Source organism: Thunnus albacares, chromosome 10 (genome assembly GCF_914725855.1).
Source record: "Thunnus albacares chromosome 10, fThuAlb1.1, whole genome shotgun sequence".
Taxonomy (NCBI): Eukaryota; Metazoa; Chordata; class Actinopteri; order Scombriformes; family Scombridae; genus Thunnus; species Thunnus albacares.
Genome location: NC_058115.1, coordinates 14,617,638 through 14,638,059, shown reverse-complemented (window position 1 = coordinate 14,638,059; position 20,422 = coordinate 14,617,638). Strand labels below are relative to the sequence as shown.

The 20,422-nt window shown below is 41.6% G+C and overlaps 2 protein-coding genes across 7 annotated transcripts; one reads left to right on the top strand and one right to left on the bottom strand.

The window, feature by feature from the left end:
* The first annotated feature begins 563 nt into the window (after positions 1 to 563).
* On the top strand, positions 564 to 16,052 carry mapk9 (mitogen-activated protein kinase 9). 6 transcript variants are annotated; one of them, XM_044363398.1, is made up of 13 exons: positions 564 to 807; positions 1,804 to 1,910; positions 6,795 to 6,941; positions 8,333 to 8,462; positions 8,941 to 8,999; positions 9,354 to 9,492; positions 9,925 to 10,090; positions 11,717 to 11,788; positions 12,620 to 12,802; positions 13,235 to 13,359; positions 13,466 to 13,529; positions 13,653 to 13,724; positions 13,933 to 16,052. In XM_044363398.1, the coding sequence occupies exons 3-13, from the start codon at positions 6,826 to 6,828 to the stop codon at positions 14,067 to 14,069; spliced, it is 1,263 nt and encodes a 420-aa protein (XP_044219333.1). In that variant the 5' UTR covers positions 564 to 807; positions 1,804 to 1,910; positions 6,795 to 6,825; the 3' UTR covers positions 14,070 to 16,052. The 6 variants fall into 6 exon arrangements, with proteins under 6 accessions (XP_044219333.1, XP_044219332.1, XP_044219334.1 ...); XM_044363397.1 differs by lacking the exon at positions 1,804 to 1,910 and having other exon boundaries at positions 565 to 807; XM_044363399.1 differs by lacking the exons at positions 564 to 807; positions 1,804 to 1,910 and adding an exon at positions 815 to 912.
* On the bottom strand, positions 15,049 to 18,995 carry LOC122990201. Its single transcript, XM_044363404.1, has 2 exons — positions 17,384 to 18,995; positions 15,049 to 16,426 (listed from the first exon to the last, which is right to left on the bottom strand). The coding sequence occupies exons 1-2, from the start codon at positions 18,400 to 18,402 to the stop codon at positions 16,189 to 16,191; spliced, it is 1,257 nt and encodes a 418-aa protein (XP_044219339.1). The 5' UTR covers positions 18,403 to 18,995; the 3' UTR covers positions 15,049 to 16,188.
* Between the last annotated feature and the right edge of the window lie 1,427 nt (positions 18,996 to 20,422).

Here is a 20,422-nt window from a genome sequence, read left to right as displayed (position 1 = left end):
TTTCTAATGTATTAATTACATGAGATGTATAAAATGGGGCTAGTTCAGTCTATGGCTGCAGTGATCAGATATATTGCAGACAGAAATGATATTAGCAACAAAAATATTTAAAATCCACAGCAGATTAAAGTGTAGTTTTACTACACTTGGTTATCCTCTCAGACCTCACCGCAGGTAACTACTGAACTACTGTCATGTTCAAGAAATCATTATGCTTAACTGTGCATCTTATACAGTGGTGGGATGTAAGAAGTATGATTTAAGTACATCAGTACAATTTTGAGACACTTTTACTTTACTTGAGGAGTCCTTCCATATAATGCTACCACTATATTTCAGAAGCAAATACTTTTTACTCTCCTACATTTATCTGATAACTGTACATTGCAGAAAAAGATTTTACATATAAAAAAGTTACATGATTATAAACTATGAGGCATTTTTATAAATCAATTAAATGATCTGAATCTGTAATTTTTACGTGTGCTTTTAATCAATAAACATACAGAACAAAAAGTTTTTGGTGAAGTAAGAAGTTTGCGCTCACGTAAACCGTGCGTGATGACGTCACCCGCAGGCTCTCCGCTTGTTGTGGCGTTCCCTTCCTCCGCAGCCGTCTCTCCCATGGTCTCTCCGTGCCGCCGCTGGAGTTAGCTTGGAACTGTGGGGAAGGTCTGTCTGTCGTGACAGCCCGGCCATTCGTTCACCTAAACTTTTCTGAGTCTCGGTTGTGACTGAAAGACGGAGAGAGTGTTTCCTCTGTGTTTTCGATGCATGGGAGTGCCCTGGGAGCGGCGAAGGGAGAAGGTAGGTCTCTGCCGCCGACGCCGCCGCCGCTGCCGCCTCCTCCGCCGCCGTCCGAGCTTTCAGTTCCAGCTTCCCGGCCCCGACTACCGCATTGCTGCCACAGAAGTAAGAAAGACGGGCAGTCTAGGCCTCGGGAACTTCATAAATCTGCCAGACGTGGTGCGAATTTCACTGGCTTTGTGTAACTGAGATTGCGTTTGTGAGAACCGTTGATTTGGGACTGTTAAGCCACCGTACCAGCGTTGCTGCGGCCGCGGTGGTTCATATATGGGTGACTTCATACCTCTGTCCGTGTGTGTATGTGTGTGTGTGTTTTATAGCGGGCATGCATGCTGCGTGTGGTAATTATAATAATTCTCAGTTTTATACCTTTTTTTGTGACACATGAATGTACGTGTCCTTAGCTTACCCATGGACCTACGCAGCTGTACATTTTAGCTGAATGAATGACATCCCTGTAGGCCGAGTACGATCAGGTTTCCAAACCAACACCACAGTTACACACCAACACAGGTGTGCACGTGATGAAAGCTGGTGCTATAGATCCCTCTCCATCTAGTTTATTTTGCCCGGTGTGTCAGAGGCAACTTTCAACTGTGACACAGGATTAATCTGTCACGTCTGCACTGAAACACACCCAAGAAAAAAAAAACAGTTTGGCACGGGTTGTATGAGCTAGTTACACTGGTAACATAGGTACACACACAGTACACACACAACAAGGGGTACTAGGATTGTGTCTAGTCATGCCATGTGTCAACAGCATGTGGTACTGCCATCTTTTTCTAATAACACATCTGTAGCATCCTTCATCCTTTTTAAAGAGACTAGTCTCGGGGCTCAGACCACATCTCTGGTGCAGCAGCAGCCCAGTTTTTGTTTTTTTTTAATCCGCCCCTGTGTGTGTTTTGTAACTCTGCTTCATCACTATGAGATGCTGAGTCTTTAGGCCATGCTAATCAGATATCATAGCCAGCTCACTGACTTCCCATCCAGCTCCCAACTGAGAGCCACAGCCATGTCAGACCCCAAGGCTCGGACTGGACTGAACTGGACAGTAGTCATGATGAGCGAAGGTTGAGGATGGTGATGTTTGCGTGAAGGTCAGTCGTTCAGCAGTAAAATGAGCAAAATCATATGCTTATATAACTATGTATTTTAAAACACTAGAGAAAGAGACATTTGTACTTGCCTGCTGCCACAGTTTCATTCATATTTCAACCTTTTGCCATTTTATATCTGCCTGATATTTTTAATCATGGTACATGCTACTGCCGTTAAACTTGAGGCAATTCATGATGTATTGAATGAATACCATAAGATTGAGCGAGGTGGCACGATAAAGGATGAAAGCAGTTGTTTTACTGGATAATGAGGCAGCTGTAACTCATTTGGTAGAAGGGGTGGATGTTAATCTAAAGGCTGGTGGTGTGACCATGTCCTCATGTTGAACTATCCTAGAGCAAGACACTGAATCCCAAATTGCTCCTAATGTGTGTCAGTGGGAATAGAGCTGCAACAGTAATCGATTAATTAATTAGTAGTGATTAGTTGCCAACTATGAAATGAATCGCCAACTATTTTATGTTTGATTAATCATTTTGAGTGATTTTCTAAGAAAAAAAAAAAAACGATTCCAGCTTCAAATGTGAATATTTTCTGGTTTCTTTAGTCATCTATGACTGAATGTCTTAACAAGACATTTGAAGATGTCATACTGGGCTCTGAGAAATAGTGAACATTTTATGGACCAAACAACTAATCAGTTAATCAAGAAAATAATTGGCGATAACAAAAATAGTCGTTAGTTGCAGCCCTAAACAGGAAAAAACAGTACGTTGCTTAGACAAATGAATGTAATTTACTTTAGGCTATAATTAGACTTGAATGTAGTATAATATTAATATCACAGTTTTTTATTATAATGATTTACACATCTTTAGTAACAAGATAGTTTTGGTTTTGCACCTAATAACACTGTTAATAAACATAAATAAAACATTAATATTTTCATCTAAAATAATAATTTCCTCACAGTCTTTCTTCAGTCCGTCTCCTTAGCTTAATTTAAATAAAACCGGATCAAAAATGTTATCAGAGAGCTGATGTATTCCTATGTAGAAAATGCAGTTACATTATACTGGCGGGTCGTCTGCAGCTGAAATGATTTGGGCTTTAATAACTTGGAAGTAGAAACTGGTTATTCACAGCATTCTCATCATCAGGCAGTTTATATGTTAGAAACTGGCTCTTTACCAGGCAACGCTCTAATTATGGCTGATCAGGTTTAATTATTGTGGTAACCAGATTCGTGATCACCATTATTATATGATTAATTGTCTGGCCTATGATTGGTTTCTTGTTTTTATAGTATTTTGCCATTTAGGGGCATGATTTCCTCCACGTTTATAAAAATGTGCTCTAGATAAAGGTTTTGCAGTACTATCCGTATTATCATACTGTCATAATGTGGGCAAATAATTAGATTTTACTGCTACAATTACATCTTTATTACATATGTGAGAGATGGAACAAGCGGTTATGTTTGTTTATTCTTTTCTTTCCTTAATATGCTCATAGCGTTTGATGTGTCCCACTTGTAGCCTCCCTGCTGTGGCCTAGATTTCCCGAGGGGACATTAACTTTCATCTCCACTAATCGAATTGAATCCCCCTCAATGCCTGCTGGACAGAACTATAACAGGTGTCTGCAAGCGTCTGTCTGGCTGTCTGAGCTTCCCTGCAATTTTCACCTTATATCTGTTATTTCTAATCAATGTCCCGATATCTGTGCTGAGTCAACTGTAACTTAGCTTACAGGCCTGCCTAGCTTGGCAGCAAGTGAAGGATGGTGCATTTGCTGTGCCTGCTGCGGCTGAAATGGGTTTTGGTTATGATTAATTGCCCTATCATTATGCTCTTTAGTTTGATGTGTATGTTCTGAGTCAGTGCGAAGGATGTTTACTTAAAAAAAAATACTGGAGAAAAATATCAAAATGCCACTGTTAGATAATGCAGTTTTCAAACTGAAATAGCAACGCCTGTATTTTTCTCAGAGGGAAAAGCGTTTCAGTCATTTTTGTTGCACAGAGGTGTTTATGACCTAGAATCTGTGCTGCCTGCATGTCAAGGAAACTTTCATTTTAGTCTAATTGAGCACAGCCTAGGCATTAGCATGTTGTTCCTTTTGCAACTGCATTTTTGGACATTTATGTAACCAAGTGGGAAAAGCTCTGTCTGCATGTCATAATCCCAATATTCAACAAAAGTCTGTCAGTACTATTCAGGCCGTCAGTGGGGATTTCTTTGAGGAAAGCCACAGGGAAGATGGAGGAAACCAAAAAAAGGACAGAAGAGTGAGGGAATGACAGGAGCATGAAAGGATGACAAAGGAAGACAAAGCCAAGGAAAATGGAAAGAGTGAGAAAAGCGCAAAGAAAGTACAATTTTTTTTGCAGCTCTCCCCTATGGGTTTAGTAACAGGGCCAGCTGGACGCACATGTGAGAAGGAGGAGAAAAAGCCACGGAGGCAGAGGAAGAAAGTAGCTCGAGATGAGACGGATTCATTTTTCATCTGAGTAATGGTGTGGTTGCAGACCCACACCTCCTACTGTACATCTGAAGGCATATTTTCACAGTTTGTGTGGATTTACAAAGCAGCACGGAAAAGAGAGTGATTTAAAAACCCACATTTACAGAAGACAAAGCAAAGTGGGATTAGATAACACAATCAAACAACGACAGAAACACGGTGGAAGGGAAGGTACCTCAACGAGATGTGTAAAATGCGAGGGAAATTAGTAGTTGCCATGAAAACGAACAGAGTGATGAATGATAGTAAGTAGGAGGGATGTGTGTTTGTGGAAACACAGCTAAGATGTGTATTTACAGGGGGAGGTGGGGTGGGGTTGAAAGACTGTGTGGGCTGTGGAGTTAATTGCATTTTAATCTATTTTTAATGTATTTACACAGAATAGTAATAAATGACTGAGGCCAATAAAGATAGTGACAGACCTCACTGTGTGAAGACAAACATTGTTATACTATTATTTAAAACATTCTCAGAATAACAACCAATTTCTCCATTATTTGTAATTTCCTTTTTTATTGCATCTTTATATATACATTGTTGAAAAAGAATGAGGATTAGCAAATAATATATTATAAAACAATTAAGTAATATATATATATATACTATATGTTTTCCTCAAAGTACTAATTAACCAATAGATTTAACACTCATTTCACTATTATATGTGTGTTGGTTTGTTGAGTTTATTGGTGCCTTGTGTCAGAGAGGTATTTGTCAAAACTGATTACATCTGTGAAAAAAAGATATCAGCTGAGTCTGCAACGATGAGTCTATTGATAGTTTTTAATCAGTAATTTAATCAAAAACTGCATTTAAATAAACAACTTATAATTTCTTTTTAAAGATAAGTTTCTCTAATCACCAGCAATAATAAAAATAATGATTTTATTACTAATACTACTATTAATGATAATAATAGTAATATCACTACTACTGCTACTAAATAATAATAATAGTAATGAATGATTCAGATGACTTTGTAATTATTAGCATTGTACAGTTTTTAAAAAATCTGTTATAGATGATTCTTAATTGTGAAGAAAAGATTTCTTTCTAATCCTAATTTTCTACCTTGTGATCCAAACTGTGGCTGCATTTTTGGCTGCTGGTCATTTCATAGTATGAAAGAAAGAAAAACCACAAAATGTTACTTTATTCGATGTTAGAGGCAAAATCTTCCATCACTACACTAATCTTTTCTGACTAACAACAGTCAACTGACATTTGAGCCGAGCGGACTTACTGATGTAGCTCACCACTCACATGCTGCAGCTCTTTTTAATTCTGTGAGTCAAAGCTGAATGAATAGCTTTACAATTCGAGCAGCTTGAGGTGTTTTTCTGGCTCTTTTCGATCACAACCTGTCCCCTGCTGCTCCTTTCTGTTTGGCACCGTTTCTTTCTGACCATGAAAAAAAAAAACCCAGTGAGTGCTCGCGTCCTTGTTGCCTGTCAAACAGAACGGCTAAAATATCAGACTCCATTTAACCTGTGGCTGTTTTCTGAAGGAATGACAAACAGCCGTGACTGCTCGCTGTTGCATAGCTACACAATTGCGTGTCCTCGCCCACACATACACACACACACACACACACACACACACACACACACACATACACACATACACAAACCCCAGCCAAGAATAATACTCCTCCTCCCTGCCCGAGGAATCAATGCTAACACTGCCATATTTTTTTTTATAAACACACAAACACATCATGCTTTAACATCTATTAACATGTATCAAGCACCATGTGCTTACCCCATGCTGATGGCTGCACACACACACACACACACTTGTAGTGAAGCTGGATGCAGATCAGAGAATAATGAGCAGGCTGTCCACATGAGTGTGTGTGTGTGTATGTTATGTATGTGTTTACCGAACATGAGTGTGTCAGCATGAGTTTAGAGATGGCAGTGAGAGCCTTAGGAACCCCAAGCTGTCAGCTGCCTCTGCTCTACACTGCACACACACACACACACACACCAAAGCATGTACAGCCTCCAACCTACTTCGTCAGAAGAACAAACTGGGCTAGAAAGCGATAATGGATTGGTTGGCTTTAGACTGGGCTGAAAGTGAAGGGAGTGATGCCAGGGACAGACAGATGGAACCATATTAGGCCCTGCCATTCACTGTGGATCATTTGAGTGACTGAGTGGACTTAAAAAAGGTTTCAAGTCCTTCAACAGTGTAAGAACCTTTAGTATGTTGGCACTTTATGTAGGCTTTTTAACATGCCGTAACTCGTTTAGCATTCTGCTTAACTGCTTGGAGATAGGAGATGTTGTATACAGTAGAACTGCCTGGTATGGAGTCAGTCATGCCGTTTGTTTATCTGAGTGTGTGTGCGTGTGTTTGTTTATGTGTGTGTTGTTGTTGTCTCCCTGCAGACAGTGCTGGTGGTCCTGACTGTTCAGCAGGATGAGTGAGGCGGAAGGCCAGTTCTACAGCGTTCAGGTGGGAGACTCCACCTTCACCGTACTCAAACGCTACCAGCAACTCCGCGCCATCGGCTCCGGGGCCCAGGGCATCGTCTGGTGAGCGGCCGTACTTTTCATTAACGTCAGCCTAGAGTTTTGTTAATACCCTGAGTCCCTCCTAATTAGATACGCATTGTCATTGTTGCATGACTAAAGTAAACTTTTGCCCACCAAGTGGTCAATGATGGCTGAATCTAATTAGCTGCTTCAGTGCCAGGGTCCTGGTATTGTGCATGCTGGCTCACTGTCAGACTGTCATGGCTTACTGGGACACTTGAATAGAACAGAAACATAATTAATGTTATTAGTAACACCTGTGTTTTTCCTACTAATGACAAGTCAGAATGTCCGCTGTGAAAAGAATGATGACGATAGTTTGTCAGTGTCTGTCCAGCACATTAATCCAAAGCAAGAAAGTATTAGCTAAATTACCATTAACCCCTTAACATCAGGTTTCCCCCTTTTAAGTAGCTTTAAAGTTAGAAAAATCGTCATATCTCACACTGTTTTATTTCACTGAGGCTGTGAAAACTCCATGTTTGTTATAGCTGCATCATTACATCAAATGGAAATATACAAAATGTCATGTGCATCATTTTATACAAACTATTTTTTTTTTACAAATTTCTCCTGAATTCACTCTGACGCATTTGGCATCGTTGAATTTCCACTTGAGTTTAAAATAAAGTTGTGTTTGAACAATGTTTGGCTGCGCAGCACAAAGTCATACCGACAGTGTGATTTAAGAGTTTACATTTAAAACAGATTTTCCCCAAAAGGATTCTCTGTAATGGTTTGGTTAAACTTTAAGCACCACTATCAGTTCAAAGTTTTCCCTTCGAACAACATGGTGGTCCAGAACAACGTTATCAAGAAAGCCAATGGCCAAATTTCCATAAAATTTGCTGCGGACACTCATGGTCTTCATAATATTTATTGTGACCCCTTTGACCACTGGCAAATGTCAGACTGTAACAGGCAGTTTGCCATGATGTCATATTCAATAAGCCCTTTCCATTTTGGACTCTCCGTGAGCTTTCCTCAATTGCCCCCTGAGGCCAAAATTTCACAACTGGACATAAGGTTTTTCATAATGTAACATCCATATTGTAAAGGAATTTGCTGGCACTTATGATAACCTAACAGAATTTTTTTTAACATTTCTTTAGGTGGACATTTCCGTATTGTAGGTTAAGCCGAGCTTCAGACTGAAGTCATGTTCTTTATACTGATTTTTAGGATTTGATTACTTTGTGCAGCCACTTTTATTGTTTAAAGTGAGGAGAGAAAAAATCTATAGTACTTTAGGAGATGAAGAGGTAGTTGGCTTTTTGCTAGTCAAGTTGGTGGTGAGTCAGACAATCTTTGCGCTGTGGGATGTATTTATTTTCTTCCTTGCTAACCTTGGTCTCTCTCTCTGTTCCATCTTCCATACAATGTGTACTCAGCTCTGCACTAGATACAGTCCTCGGTATACCAGTGGCGGTGAAAAAGCTGTGTCGGCCCTTCCAGAACCAGACACATGCTAAACGTGCATACAGGGAGCTGGTGCTGCTAAAATGTGTCAACCACAAAAATGTAAGACTCCTATTTGATGTCAGCTCTTTTTCCCTACCTGCTGGAATATGCACTGTATGTTTGCTACAGACCTATAAAGCAGCAAACATACACTAGTAAAACCGTTCCATAAAATATTCCAGGTAGTAAAAACTGTTGGCAGTCGAATCGAAATGTAACTCTACATCTTCTCATGTATTGTTTCATAAGACAGCTCTGAGTTATAAATTATATCCTTCTTTTGTTTAACTGATGTGATTTGCAGTAGGAAGGGAAATGACAAAAACAAAGCACTCTAAAAAAAAAAAAAGTAAGAATGAAATAATGTACAAACCTGAGAAAGTGAGAGGGTGAGCTCGCTGCTATACAAATATCAGAGCAAAAGATTTCAGACAAGCCCACTTAGTGCTCTGCCCTCAGTTGGCTAGATCTGCACTGTGAAGTGTATGTAGATGGGAGAGTAACAGAGTGGACTAATGGCCTGTCTCTTTGCTTGCAGATCATCCGTCTGATCAATGTGTTCACGCCTCAGAAGTCCCTGGAGGAATTCCAGGATCTGTGAGTGGCAGTTTAGCGTGTTTTTTATCTGTAACAATCTATTCTGTCCTTTCTTTTTCTGTGGGATTCAGAGATTTTAGCGGAAGCGTTTCCTTTCTTAAAGTGCTTTATTCCATTGTACTAGCATCCCTCTGTTTACCTGTCAAACTCTTCTGCTCTATGTTGCTCTATTAATTTAAATAGCTTCTTTGCTTTTGTCACTGCTCCTTTACACACACGTTTACTACCTTTTCTTCCTCTCCTTTGTGCCTGTTTTTCCTACTATCCCTTTCTCTGCACTTGTATCTATTACCATAACATAGCCATTTTTTTTTATCCCTACTTCACTTTTTTCATTCTTTCTTCATCTTTCAGATATCTGGTGATGGAGCTGATGGATGCCAGCCTATGCCAAGTGATCCACATGGACCTGGACCATGAGAGAATGTCCTACCTGCTCTACCAGATCCTCTGTGGCATCAGGCACCTGCACTCTGCTGGCATCATCCACAGGGTAAGGACAGTGGATTGTGCAGAGTAGTAAAGGAGTTAATAATGAATAAAGCATTGAGTCTTACAGTAAGTACTTTTTTTAACCAGGTCAAAAAGTGGAAGGAGAACATTCGAACTTTTGAACTCAAGTCAGCTAATTTCAGGAATTTGCCTGAGAAAAGTATCATTTTTTAATACTTGCTTGAGTAGTTTGGACTTGTGTGGAGGTATTTAACCCGTTCGGTCCCACTGTATGATTAACAGACTTTAAGATTATAGTGAGACTAAAGACATTTTATAATGGTAGTTCAGTGCACCAGTGTGTGGCCTTGCTATGACTTATGTCTAATCTTTCATCAGCTACTGCATGTGTTGAAGAAAATACTTCCAGGTGGATGTGTTTGTGTTTTATGTCTGTATCTTTCTATAGATTTTGTTGTTTCTATCTCCTCAGGACCTGAAGCCCAGTAACATTGTGGTGAAGTCAGATTGCACTCTGAAGATCTTGGACTTTGGCTTGGCAAGAACAGCCTGCACTAACTTCATGATGACCCCCTATGTGGTGACCAGATACTATCGCGCCCCAGAGGTCATTCTGGGCATGAAGTATAAGGAGAACGGTAAGAAGGACAACTGAGCAGCAGTCTTAGTTTAACAGATTTTGTATCTCTAAAATATTAGCGTGAGCTGAGAGAGATAGATGAAGGAATAAAGTTCCTCTGCTAAGACCACGTTGTCATAAAACACTGCTGCGTCCTATTGGAATTATCTTTAAATTCAGCATCAACAAAGCTCTTGTGATCATTTGATCAACTTTCATATGTTTATTGGAAGGACATGACAAAGCAGCAGTGGTAAACAGTTCAGAAATAATAAATGCTTCAACACAGAGAAGTGGCACTCATGTAGAGCCAGCTATTCACTTTTATCAACTGACATTGTTGATAGTTTTTGTGTCTGGCAAATGCACCATGAATAAATTATAGGTGTTGTAGTTCTGTGCTGAGCCTGATACAGTGTGACAGAGGCCATCACCCTCGGTTGATATTGGCTGATCACACATTCAATCAAAACTTGTATTTATGTCAGCTAGTGTGCAAAAAAATCGCTAGAGAAAGAAAAGCAGGAGGTGATTTAGAAACAGTGTTGTCAATTCTCAAACCATGTTCACTGGTAAAAACTCTTATCTATAAACGGTGACAAGTCTTTGATCCGTTATCAGTCAGGTTCTAGTCAGTTTTGATTTTTTCACTATGCCGCTACTCTGCTGCAGTGGACCTGTGGTCGGTTGGCTGCATAATGGCTGAAATGATCTCTCACAAAATCCTCTTTCCTGGAAAGGACTCTATTCTTCCATTATTGTCTCTTTAGACTTACCGTTTTTTTTTCTCTGAGTGGAGGCAGGAGGAGAGGATGTTTTAAAAGTGTTTGAACAGAATTGTTGATTTAGTTCATTAGGACATATCCCACTGACAGAAATAAATAAATAGTAGTTTCATTCATAGTTTAACACAGTTATTTCACTGCTGAGACCTTTACAAACTAACTTAACTACAAAGATTTGCATCAAACGTCTCTTAGAGGTATGATTGCAAACAGGAAAGGAGTCTTATCAGGCCTTTCTGTGACCTGGCTAAACAGGAAAATGTTTTAGCCCTGTACCAGATTAGAGCAGTCATGATGCATAATGTAACTGTTAAAATGTATGATTAATGTTGTTTATGTAGTTTTGACTGGCAGTTTTCTTAAAGTGACCAGGAGACATTATTGGAGCACCAAGAGCTTTTAGTTTAATCTGAAATAGAGGGAAGAGATGAGAGATGGTTATTTTCCACATACACACGCTCTGTATCAAACAGTCAAGTCAGAGAGAGAGAGAGAGAGAAACAAACTACATCCTACTGTGTTTAGCACACACTCTCACAGCAACAGCTGTGTAAACTGATAAGCAGAGCTGAGGAGACAGGCCTGGGAGGCAGCGTGTGGTTCCCAAGCCAGAGAGAGAAAAGAAAGCCAGCCTGAAGATGACTATGATGAAAGCAACAGGCCATGGCACAGCTGGAGGATATACAAAAATACAGAGCACTAGTGTTCTGCATTTCAGTGTGTGTCATTCAAATTTAAACCATGGAGACTCCGTGTGTCGTTTTCTTTGCATTTAGTGTGAATCGTACTATGTTGTTGATGTTATGTGATCTTTTTTTTACTGAATATCTTGTCTGTATGTGTGTGTTCTCTGTTCCCAGTGGACATCTGGTCAGTGGGGTGTATCATGGGAGAGATGGTAAAAGGCAGTGTCATCTTCCAGGGCACCGACCGTATCCTGCACCGCTCTCACTACTGTCTCCGTCCTCCCTCTCCTTCCATCTTTCACATCTCATTTATCTTGACAGTTTTCTTGTCTTCTGGTTCTTCTAGCACACTTGTATGTCTAGACAGTTCCTTCTTCTGCCCTCTAAACATTATCTGTTGAATAGGACCACTCAAGACTTCCAGCAGACCCCAATTTGAACAGAGAGCTATGTGTTTTCAACCCCCTTCAATAATCAGTGGAGCTGTTATTCAGATAGCTGTAGTACCTTAAAGGGACAGTTCACCCCCCAAATCAAAATGACATATTTTTCCTCTTACCCGTAGCGCTATTTATCCATCTAGATAGTTTTGGTGTGGGTTGCTGAGTTTTGGAGAGAGATGTCCGCCTTCTCTGGAATACAATGGGACTGGATAGGTAGAAGGAATCAAATTGAAGTGATTTTTAAACCATTTGCATTTATATGGGCAGTGTCTCTGTTTCTAATGGGTTTGGTCTCCTCTTCACTCACCAGCTCCTTTCAGTGGCACTGTCCATTTACACCTGAGTAGCAGCATATGCAGGGTGCCGCGCTATTCTAGGATAGATTGCTTTTTCATCCGGTGAAAGTAATAGCCTTTCACTACCATTGTAAGTCAGCAGGCTTCTTGAATGTGCATATCAGTATTTATTTTGCTTTTTTTTCCCCGCACTGAACACTCTCAATATATATACATGGTATGCAATTTCACCTATTTGTCCCTGGATCCCTTACCTTCTCATATCTTCCTTTCATCTGCGTACATATGCGCATCTCCATAATGCGGCAAGGTTTTTCCATAACTAGCGTGTTGTTCAGACATTGACCAGTGGAATAAGGTGATTGAGGTCCTGGGTACGCCCAGTCTGGAGTTTATGAACCGTCTGATGGAGACCGTGAGGAACTATGTGATGAACAAGCCGCAGTATCCAGGCGTCAGCTTCGCAGAGCTCTTCCCGGACTGGGCCTTTCCCTCTGACTCAGAACATGACAAGCTTAAGAGTAAGTATTTTGGACACTCACATACACTTAATGTAAATTCATATTATATTCGATATTTTAGAAGATTGTCGGATTATTTAGTTGTAAATCTTTTACTGAGGACTGGATGTATAGATCATAGTGACGCTGAGATATTTGTCTGCAGTATATTGATGTAATGAGACATTTCCTAACACAATTACAGGGACACAGAGGCTGAAACAGAGCCTCTTATACAACTAGTCCAGAGAATAACGACGCAGTTTTTCTGCCATTATTTGTGGCATTTAGAGATCACATCACTGAAACAAGATGAACAAATCTTGACGTTACCAGAGACATTACCCAACACCGTGAGGGGAAGTAATCAGCTGTCATGAAGACTGCTTAAATGAAATGATGTCATAGTCCTGTTTCCATAGTAACAGTGTCCTTCCTCTGTTGCCATAACAGCGGGTCAAGCACGGGACCTGCTGTCCAAAATGCTGGTCATTGATCCTGAATGCCGCATCTCTGTAGAGGAAGCCCTCAACCACCCCTACATTCACGTGTGGTACGACCCAGCGGAGGCTGACGCGGTGAGGAGACTGTTCCACTCCAGGCGGTTCAGTGGTGTAACGCTTAATCATTGCAGTGACTCTGTGTGGCCTTTCTGTGATATATGTATTTGTCTTTGTTGCACAGCCTCCTCCCCAGATTTCAGATAAGCAGCTTGAAGAGAGAGAGCACACCATCGAGCAATGGAAAGGTAGGATGCACTGCCCTCTAGGGAAACATCACAGCAGTGCAACTTTGATTTCCTGTACATTTTAATTATAGCTTCATTCTTAAGACACTTTAATGACACCTAACATTTTGTATTTCTCCTTAGAACTCATTTATGAAGAGGTGATTGACTGGGAGGAGAGGAACAAGAATGGCCTAATGAAAGAAGATTGCTCAGGTGTGTACATCTACCATCTTCATTCATTATCTGGTATATTGTGAACCAGATGAGTGGTGTTTAAAGCATTGAGCTTAAGACTAGTTTCATGAAATATGCCACTTTATAGACGATGTATTAGATTAACTCTAAATATTATCTAATTTGTGCAATTTCTCTTCTCTTCTCTCTCTCTCTCTCTCTCTCTCATGTGCTTGTCATGTATCAGATGTGGTGTCCGGCTCAGCCTCTCAGTCCTCCTCAGCCAATGACATCTCATCCATGTCCACGGAGCACACCTTGGCCTCGGACACAGACAGCAGCAGCATCGACACACTGACGGGACCACTGGACGAGAGTCAGTGAACACAGTCCATGGCCACATGTGTCTGCCTGCCTCAGTCCCCCCCACCCCCCCCCCCCCCCCCCTCACATTTTCAATATCCAAATATCAATCAACCATCACCTTCCTTTCTTCTGTTTACTCCCTCACCCCCACATTTTCTGATTTTTTTTTTTTTTCGTTCTGTGTTTTCCTTCTTTCTTCTCAACCTCAATGAATAGGTCTATTTTTCTATTTTCTTTTCATGTGTGATCTAGTTGATCCTCTTCAACTTGTTTTGGACTGCTGCTTAGAGGTCAAAGCTGTGCTATCTGTTGGGTCAAAGGTTTATCATTCTCTACTTTGTGGATATTGTTTAACTTGATCGAGTATAAATGATGTATGCATCAATATTGATTTTCAGGTTACCAGGAGTAGGTGGGGGATTGTTGTTTGTTCTGTATGCCTGTATTTTAATAGTTTTATTTTTTTAGGGAATATTAAGTTGAGACCAGAGGTTATTGTCATCAAATTTGAGCAGACGTGCACTGAACATAAACCACAGCTGCAGCTGTTCTAACGCATGTTACGCCAAAACGAACAAAAGCTTAACATAAGTTGATTGCACCAACCATCTGATGTTCATCAAACACTAATTGAAAGTTTGAGCGATCCTTTTGCTAGCTAGCGGTGTTGCAGATCCCCTCGGTGGTGCTTTCTGCACTGTGGTTCTTTTTTTATTAATTGGCTTGAGTGATATGGATTTTGAGCTTTTACTCCTGACAGCATGGGGAAGCTGTGGTTGCAGTGTTACAGTTTTATTTCCTGATTTAACGTACTGTATGTTAAGATGTCATGATCTGACACTTATAGTGGCTGTTTCATTACAAATAGATAAAGTGTGTTTGTTTTCTTAAGAAATTCACCGTACCTGTAAAACTGTGTATTGCAATCACCCCCATTTTACATAAGGTACTGATTAATATCAATGTGTATATCAAAAGAACATCATAATCCTTAAAATTTAGGAGAGGCAAAGAGATACATGTGGTATTTATTTTTCTGTTCTTGCAAAATGTTGCACACAATCACGCCGAGGCCCATAAAAATCAGTCCTCTTGTCGAAGCATTTCATTGACAAACCAGTGCATGGGCTACTCCTTTTCTAAACCATTCCATTAGTACTGGAGCATTTACCAAATCAGTCATGAATCAGACACCATGTAGAACACATGTAAAGGCAGTAAAACACAAATAATGGTGTTTAACTTGCATGAAGGCATTAAAGATGCTGTTAAGATATTGTAGTTCTTGTTATAAAGAGAAAACCGTTCAGGGCAGTTCTTTTACTTACAGTACCTTGATGTTCTCGGTTATGAAAGCCTGTTTGAGAGATGTTGTATTTTTTTTTTTTTTTTTTTTTTTTTTTGCCTTGTAAGCCTATATGTGTGTATGTGTTATCAATATGTACTGTGCAGCACTCTCCTTCGTTGTCTCCTTTAAATTGTCCTTAAAGACAGCAGTCACCCCGTTTTGTAAAGGCAAAGTCTACGGAGGAAGTCGGCCCAACGACAAACGAAAAGCAGACATGTTGTGGTTAGAAATGAGGATCTGAACCCTGCAGCTCCAGATGGAAACTTAAAGATAAAATGGACTGTGGAGCTGCTTTTTTGCAGAACTGATTGCACAGTGTGATGGACATGCAGAAATATGACATTATGGAGTCACTGAGGACTAAAGCACCATGTTGTACACTATATTTTTCTTTTAAAAACCATGACCTTGTTCTTTGAGTCATGCCTTAAATGACCTGAGGAGTGGCCAATTCACTCCTGAAAATCATATCAGATAAGGACTGAGCATTACAATGCTCAGAACATCTTGTGTGTTTATCATGTTTTTAAAAAAGCTCCATTGTAAACACTGTACATCTTGCATTTTTGTTCTGTTTGCAATGATCACAATATTATCACTTGGCCAACATCTTTTGCCCGTACGCAGCTAATAAAGTGGACATCAGTGATTCATTTTCTTTCATTTATGTTGTTTTATATATTTATCTGATTCCTAGGTAGGCCTAGGTAGAGACAAACTACTACACAAGGTCTTGCACCTTTATACCCACACGTTACACACTCGTTCACACACCACACATATTCTTTCTCAAAAGCTCTTGACAATGTACTCTGTCTTCTTGGCCTCATTGTTGAGTTCCCCAAAGGTGTCAAAGAACCCCTCCATGTCTTTCTGCAGCGTTGAATTGCGTAGTTCTGCGTCAGCCCGGGCCCTTTCAGCCTCCACGATCTTAGCCTGTATAGCCTGGTACCAGTGCCGCTGCTGCACGAGGTTTGTTTTCAACCGAACGACCTCTACCTGCAGCTCCTCGTTTCTCTGCTCCAAGCTGAGGTTGAAGAAATGGCGGAGAAGGGGAGACAAACAAGGTTTACAAAATTAGTGGGTTAATATAAAAGGCAGAAACTAGATTGTGAAATTCTACCAATGGTTTAGAGTGAGAGAAAAGGTCAGTAGTGGATTTGAAGGTCATTTGGTTTTGGTAAATTTGATTCTTAACTTATAAGGAATAATATGAATTATACTTTATAATAATGGGAAATCTTTCCTTTATTATACTATTATGAACTGCTATATCAAGCTAATTGCATTGTAATTTTCCTCTTGTCCTTTCCAACCATTGCCAATGTCTGACATTACACTGAGACTTGCTCTAGCTATATCAGTAATAAATGAGGTATGTGTTGTGTCTAGGTCAGCAGCATGGCCCCTTAAATTAGCTCTCTCTCCAGTGCCATGAGCTGTTTCTATAGGTCAACTGCATAGGCTTTTTTTCCAATTGAAACTCTACAAAACATGAGATCAAAAGAACACACACATGCAGAGCATACACATTGATACGGCATATCAGAGTAGTTAAAATACAGCTTTACACTCTAAACTGGAAACATAAAAGCAGCATTGGCGACAGAATAGACAATAATTGTTTTACATCTTAACATAGCCAATGTTCCCAGCAGTTGTTGATACAATGTGAACTAAACAGGATATAAGGTGAAGCTTGGGGTCAACTGAGTGACCAGAGCAGCACAGCTGACTGGACACACGCACTTTCTGGGCCTGGGAACATTGTGTTTCCCTTCACTGGAAATACACCAAGGGGCTAGAAAAAGCTCATACTTAAGTCAGTGAAGTGAAAATGTAATATTGAAGCCAAGAGCGTAAGCCCATGAAATTTAGGACATTCCCTTTTGTCTTTAACACTGTGTGCCTAATCTCTGTAAAGTGATTATGTGAGCTGTGTAGTTTGAAATTGAAATGAAAAACAAAACAAAATGAACATTACCTTATTATTCGTGCCTCATACTCCTCCCGCTGCCTGACTATCTGCTGTTGGAGGCTGGTGAGGAGGCTGCGAAGGGCGCTGGCAGAGGGGTCAGCCTGGGGTACGGGAGGGGGCACCCTAGGAGACCAAGGTGAGTGCTCTTGTTGCTGGGCTTGAGCTTGGGGCCAAGGAGCTTGGCACCCAGTTTGGCATTGCTGAGTGGAACTTGTTGCAAGTTGTGGCTGAGGAGGTGACATCGTTGGGGACAGCTGGAAATGCAGCATTGGACCCCCCTGCTGAAATCCACAGGATCCTGAGTCCAGCTCGGGCTCCTGTTCATGCTCCTTTTCTTGGTCTGGATTCTGGTCCTGGTTGATGGAGTCACTTTCAGCGAGGATGATCTCACAAGAGGACCAAGGGCTCCTCTCTTCACTCCCTCCCTCACCTTCCATCAGTCCCTGGAGCTGCTCAGGGGCCCATGCTTGGTACATCTGTTCCTGCAAGTGCTCCTGGAAGCTTGTCTCCATGTCAAAGGTGTCCTGGAGGCTGTCAGGGGTGACAGCGTCAGGGAGGTTATCATAGAGAGACAGAGCACTCCGGTGCTCCTCGCTCTGCGATGGGCTGGGGTTCTGGTTCGGATGAGCTCTGTCTTCTGCTCTGAATTCTGCTCCCCAGCTACTTCCCTGCTCTCCCCCTCTCTCTCCTCCTTGTGTTCTGTTCATGCCTGGACCCAGCTCTGCTCCCCAGTCCTGTCTTCCCAGGCCTCCTCTCCAGCTGCAGTAGCTGTGATCTGGCCAGGCGCCAGGCCCTCTTCCCCCACCAACTACTGTGGGAACCTCAGCCACAACTGGGGCCAAACCAGGCAGAGGGCTGCAGGGGCCTGGGAGTCTTGTTACAGCAGGGCACAGAACTCTACTCTCCATTTCCTTTTCCCTGGCCCTCCCTCGCTGGGCAAAAGGTGGGCAGTTGTCGTACAGGGGATCCGTGGAGCAGGAGCTGGCTGTGGTGGGGGTATCAACAGGAAGACAATGCAGCTCCATGATCCAAACAGGCACATGTGGGTGCAGACAGCTTTAGATAAGTGACCTCCCCTCCTCTGGGAGCCTTAGATTGTGGATTTGTGAGCGTGCTATGGAGCCTCCCTGGTGGTTGTGCCAAGAAAGAGGTAATGTGTGGTGGGGAGAAGAAGATGTAAGAGCCCGCCTCCCCTTTGGCTGGCTCTCTGCTGTGCCCCTGACGCTGCTGTCTAATGGTAGTCAGGTTGTAGTGTGGGCGTAGCAGACAGGGACTGTGTGTGTGTGTGTGTGTGTGTGTGTGTGTGTGTGTGTGTGTGTGTGTGTCTTTAAGCAAGACTGACATCAGCTGTTACTTTAGCACAGCTTCTGAGGGAGGGACCAGGGTGTAATATAGTCTGGCTCATTCCTAAAGACAGTCACACATAACTGCAACCACAGAAATAGACGGTGGCCATGGGTACAAAGTGTGAAACACACACAATAAGCCCCATAATCTACTGTATCCACAATGTTTGTGCAACGAAATCTGCCAAAGACACACATGTATAACCACAAAGATGCAAAGATTTGATATGATACAAAATTTGAATCAAGCCTGTTAAAGAGAAGACACATTTTCCAGATTGCATGCTACTTGCCTGGGCTTACTACTTTCGGCTGAGTCATTGAGTTCACCCAGCGGAATGTACTACAGAGCATTTATCTAATTTGCGAGAGCTGCTCTGCACCGAACCACTGCTGCCATCAATGAGAGCCAGGTGACAAATCACACCATCCCTTGGTTTAATCAAATCAAGAGAGGTGGCAGCTTTATGGGGCAGGAGGGAATTCTGGTCAGGAAAGTTTTCTTTTTTCAGGGGTACAGGTGAAAGACACAATGGCAGGAGGAGTTTGTCATGAGAAAAAAAGCAGAGGGAGAAAGGGTTAAAACAAGTTATTGGCTAAATAGCCACACTCACACACACTCTCACTGACACAGCTGCCATACTCAGCTCTGAGGATTGAAACCACAAGGTGGAGCTACAGACACATTTATGAAGAGATTCTACTTTAAATGGGCGGTGTACCTTGAGCTCATTTAAGACATTTAGTTGGTTTTTGAAGCTTCATAGAGACCAGGTAAGAACTATTGATCCACTATTATCTACTGTATCTATCAACCGGGTGAAGAGCTTCCTCATTATCTTGGTGCCATGGAGGAACCACTATCAAAGGCCCTTTGTGTTGATCAGAGTAAACATCAATACGCATTTCTGCACTTTGTCCTTAAATCACCTCCAGTAAAACAGCTGAGCAGAGTGTCAGGAAGTGACGTCTCTCAAACTGTTTTTTGGTGGGGTTTTTTAACCATGTGTGCTGCCTATGAGGGCACTGTTTTTACACCACTGATAACAACGCATTCCACAAGAGCTTCGGAGTGTCACTGCAACGCTTCACATATCAAGGATGCACCGCAAACTTCATTCCAGTCAGTTGTCCGTCAACACTGATAAAGCTCCGCTCTTATCTGCCCTATGTAAATCACTCTGCGCCCTTCAAGGCTACACAGAGGGAATTTCAATGTTTTATCTGTTTGTAGACGTACCATGCAGGGTTTAAATGTGGGCAGAGTTTCCTAAAGTCCTTCATGTGGCGTCATAAACTGATACAGGAAGATGATTGTGGGATACTTTTCGGATGTTTGTGTTTCCAAGGTGAGGCTAGAAAATGCTCTGAAATGTTCATACTTGAGACGGCAGGGACAACCGAATGAAAACAACCAGCTGGAATACCAGACATTTGCTTTAATCATTCTCATGTCCCTCTGAGACTTTGCCCTGACCTTCATCTGTCATTGAAAAAAAATGATGCCGTCTTTACCCCGTCATCCCTTAACCCCGTAACTGGATCACAGCTGGATCTCTGCCACGTAGAGGTTAAGCTTCCTCCAAGACCCCTCATCACTCTGGCCCTCCCTCCCTCCATCCCTCCCTCCATCCCTCCCTCCTCCTTGGTCTTTCTCCACTTCCTGTACATCTGCGTAGTTGTTTGTAGCCATGACGAC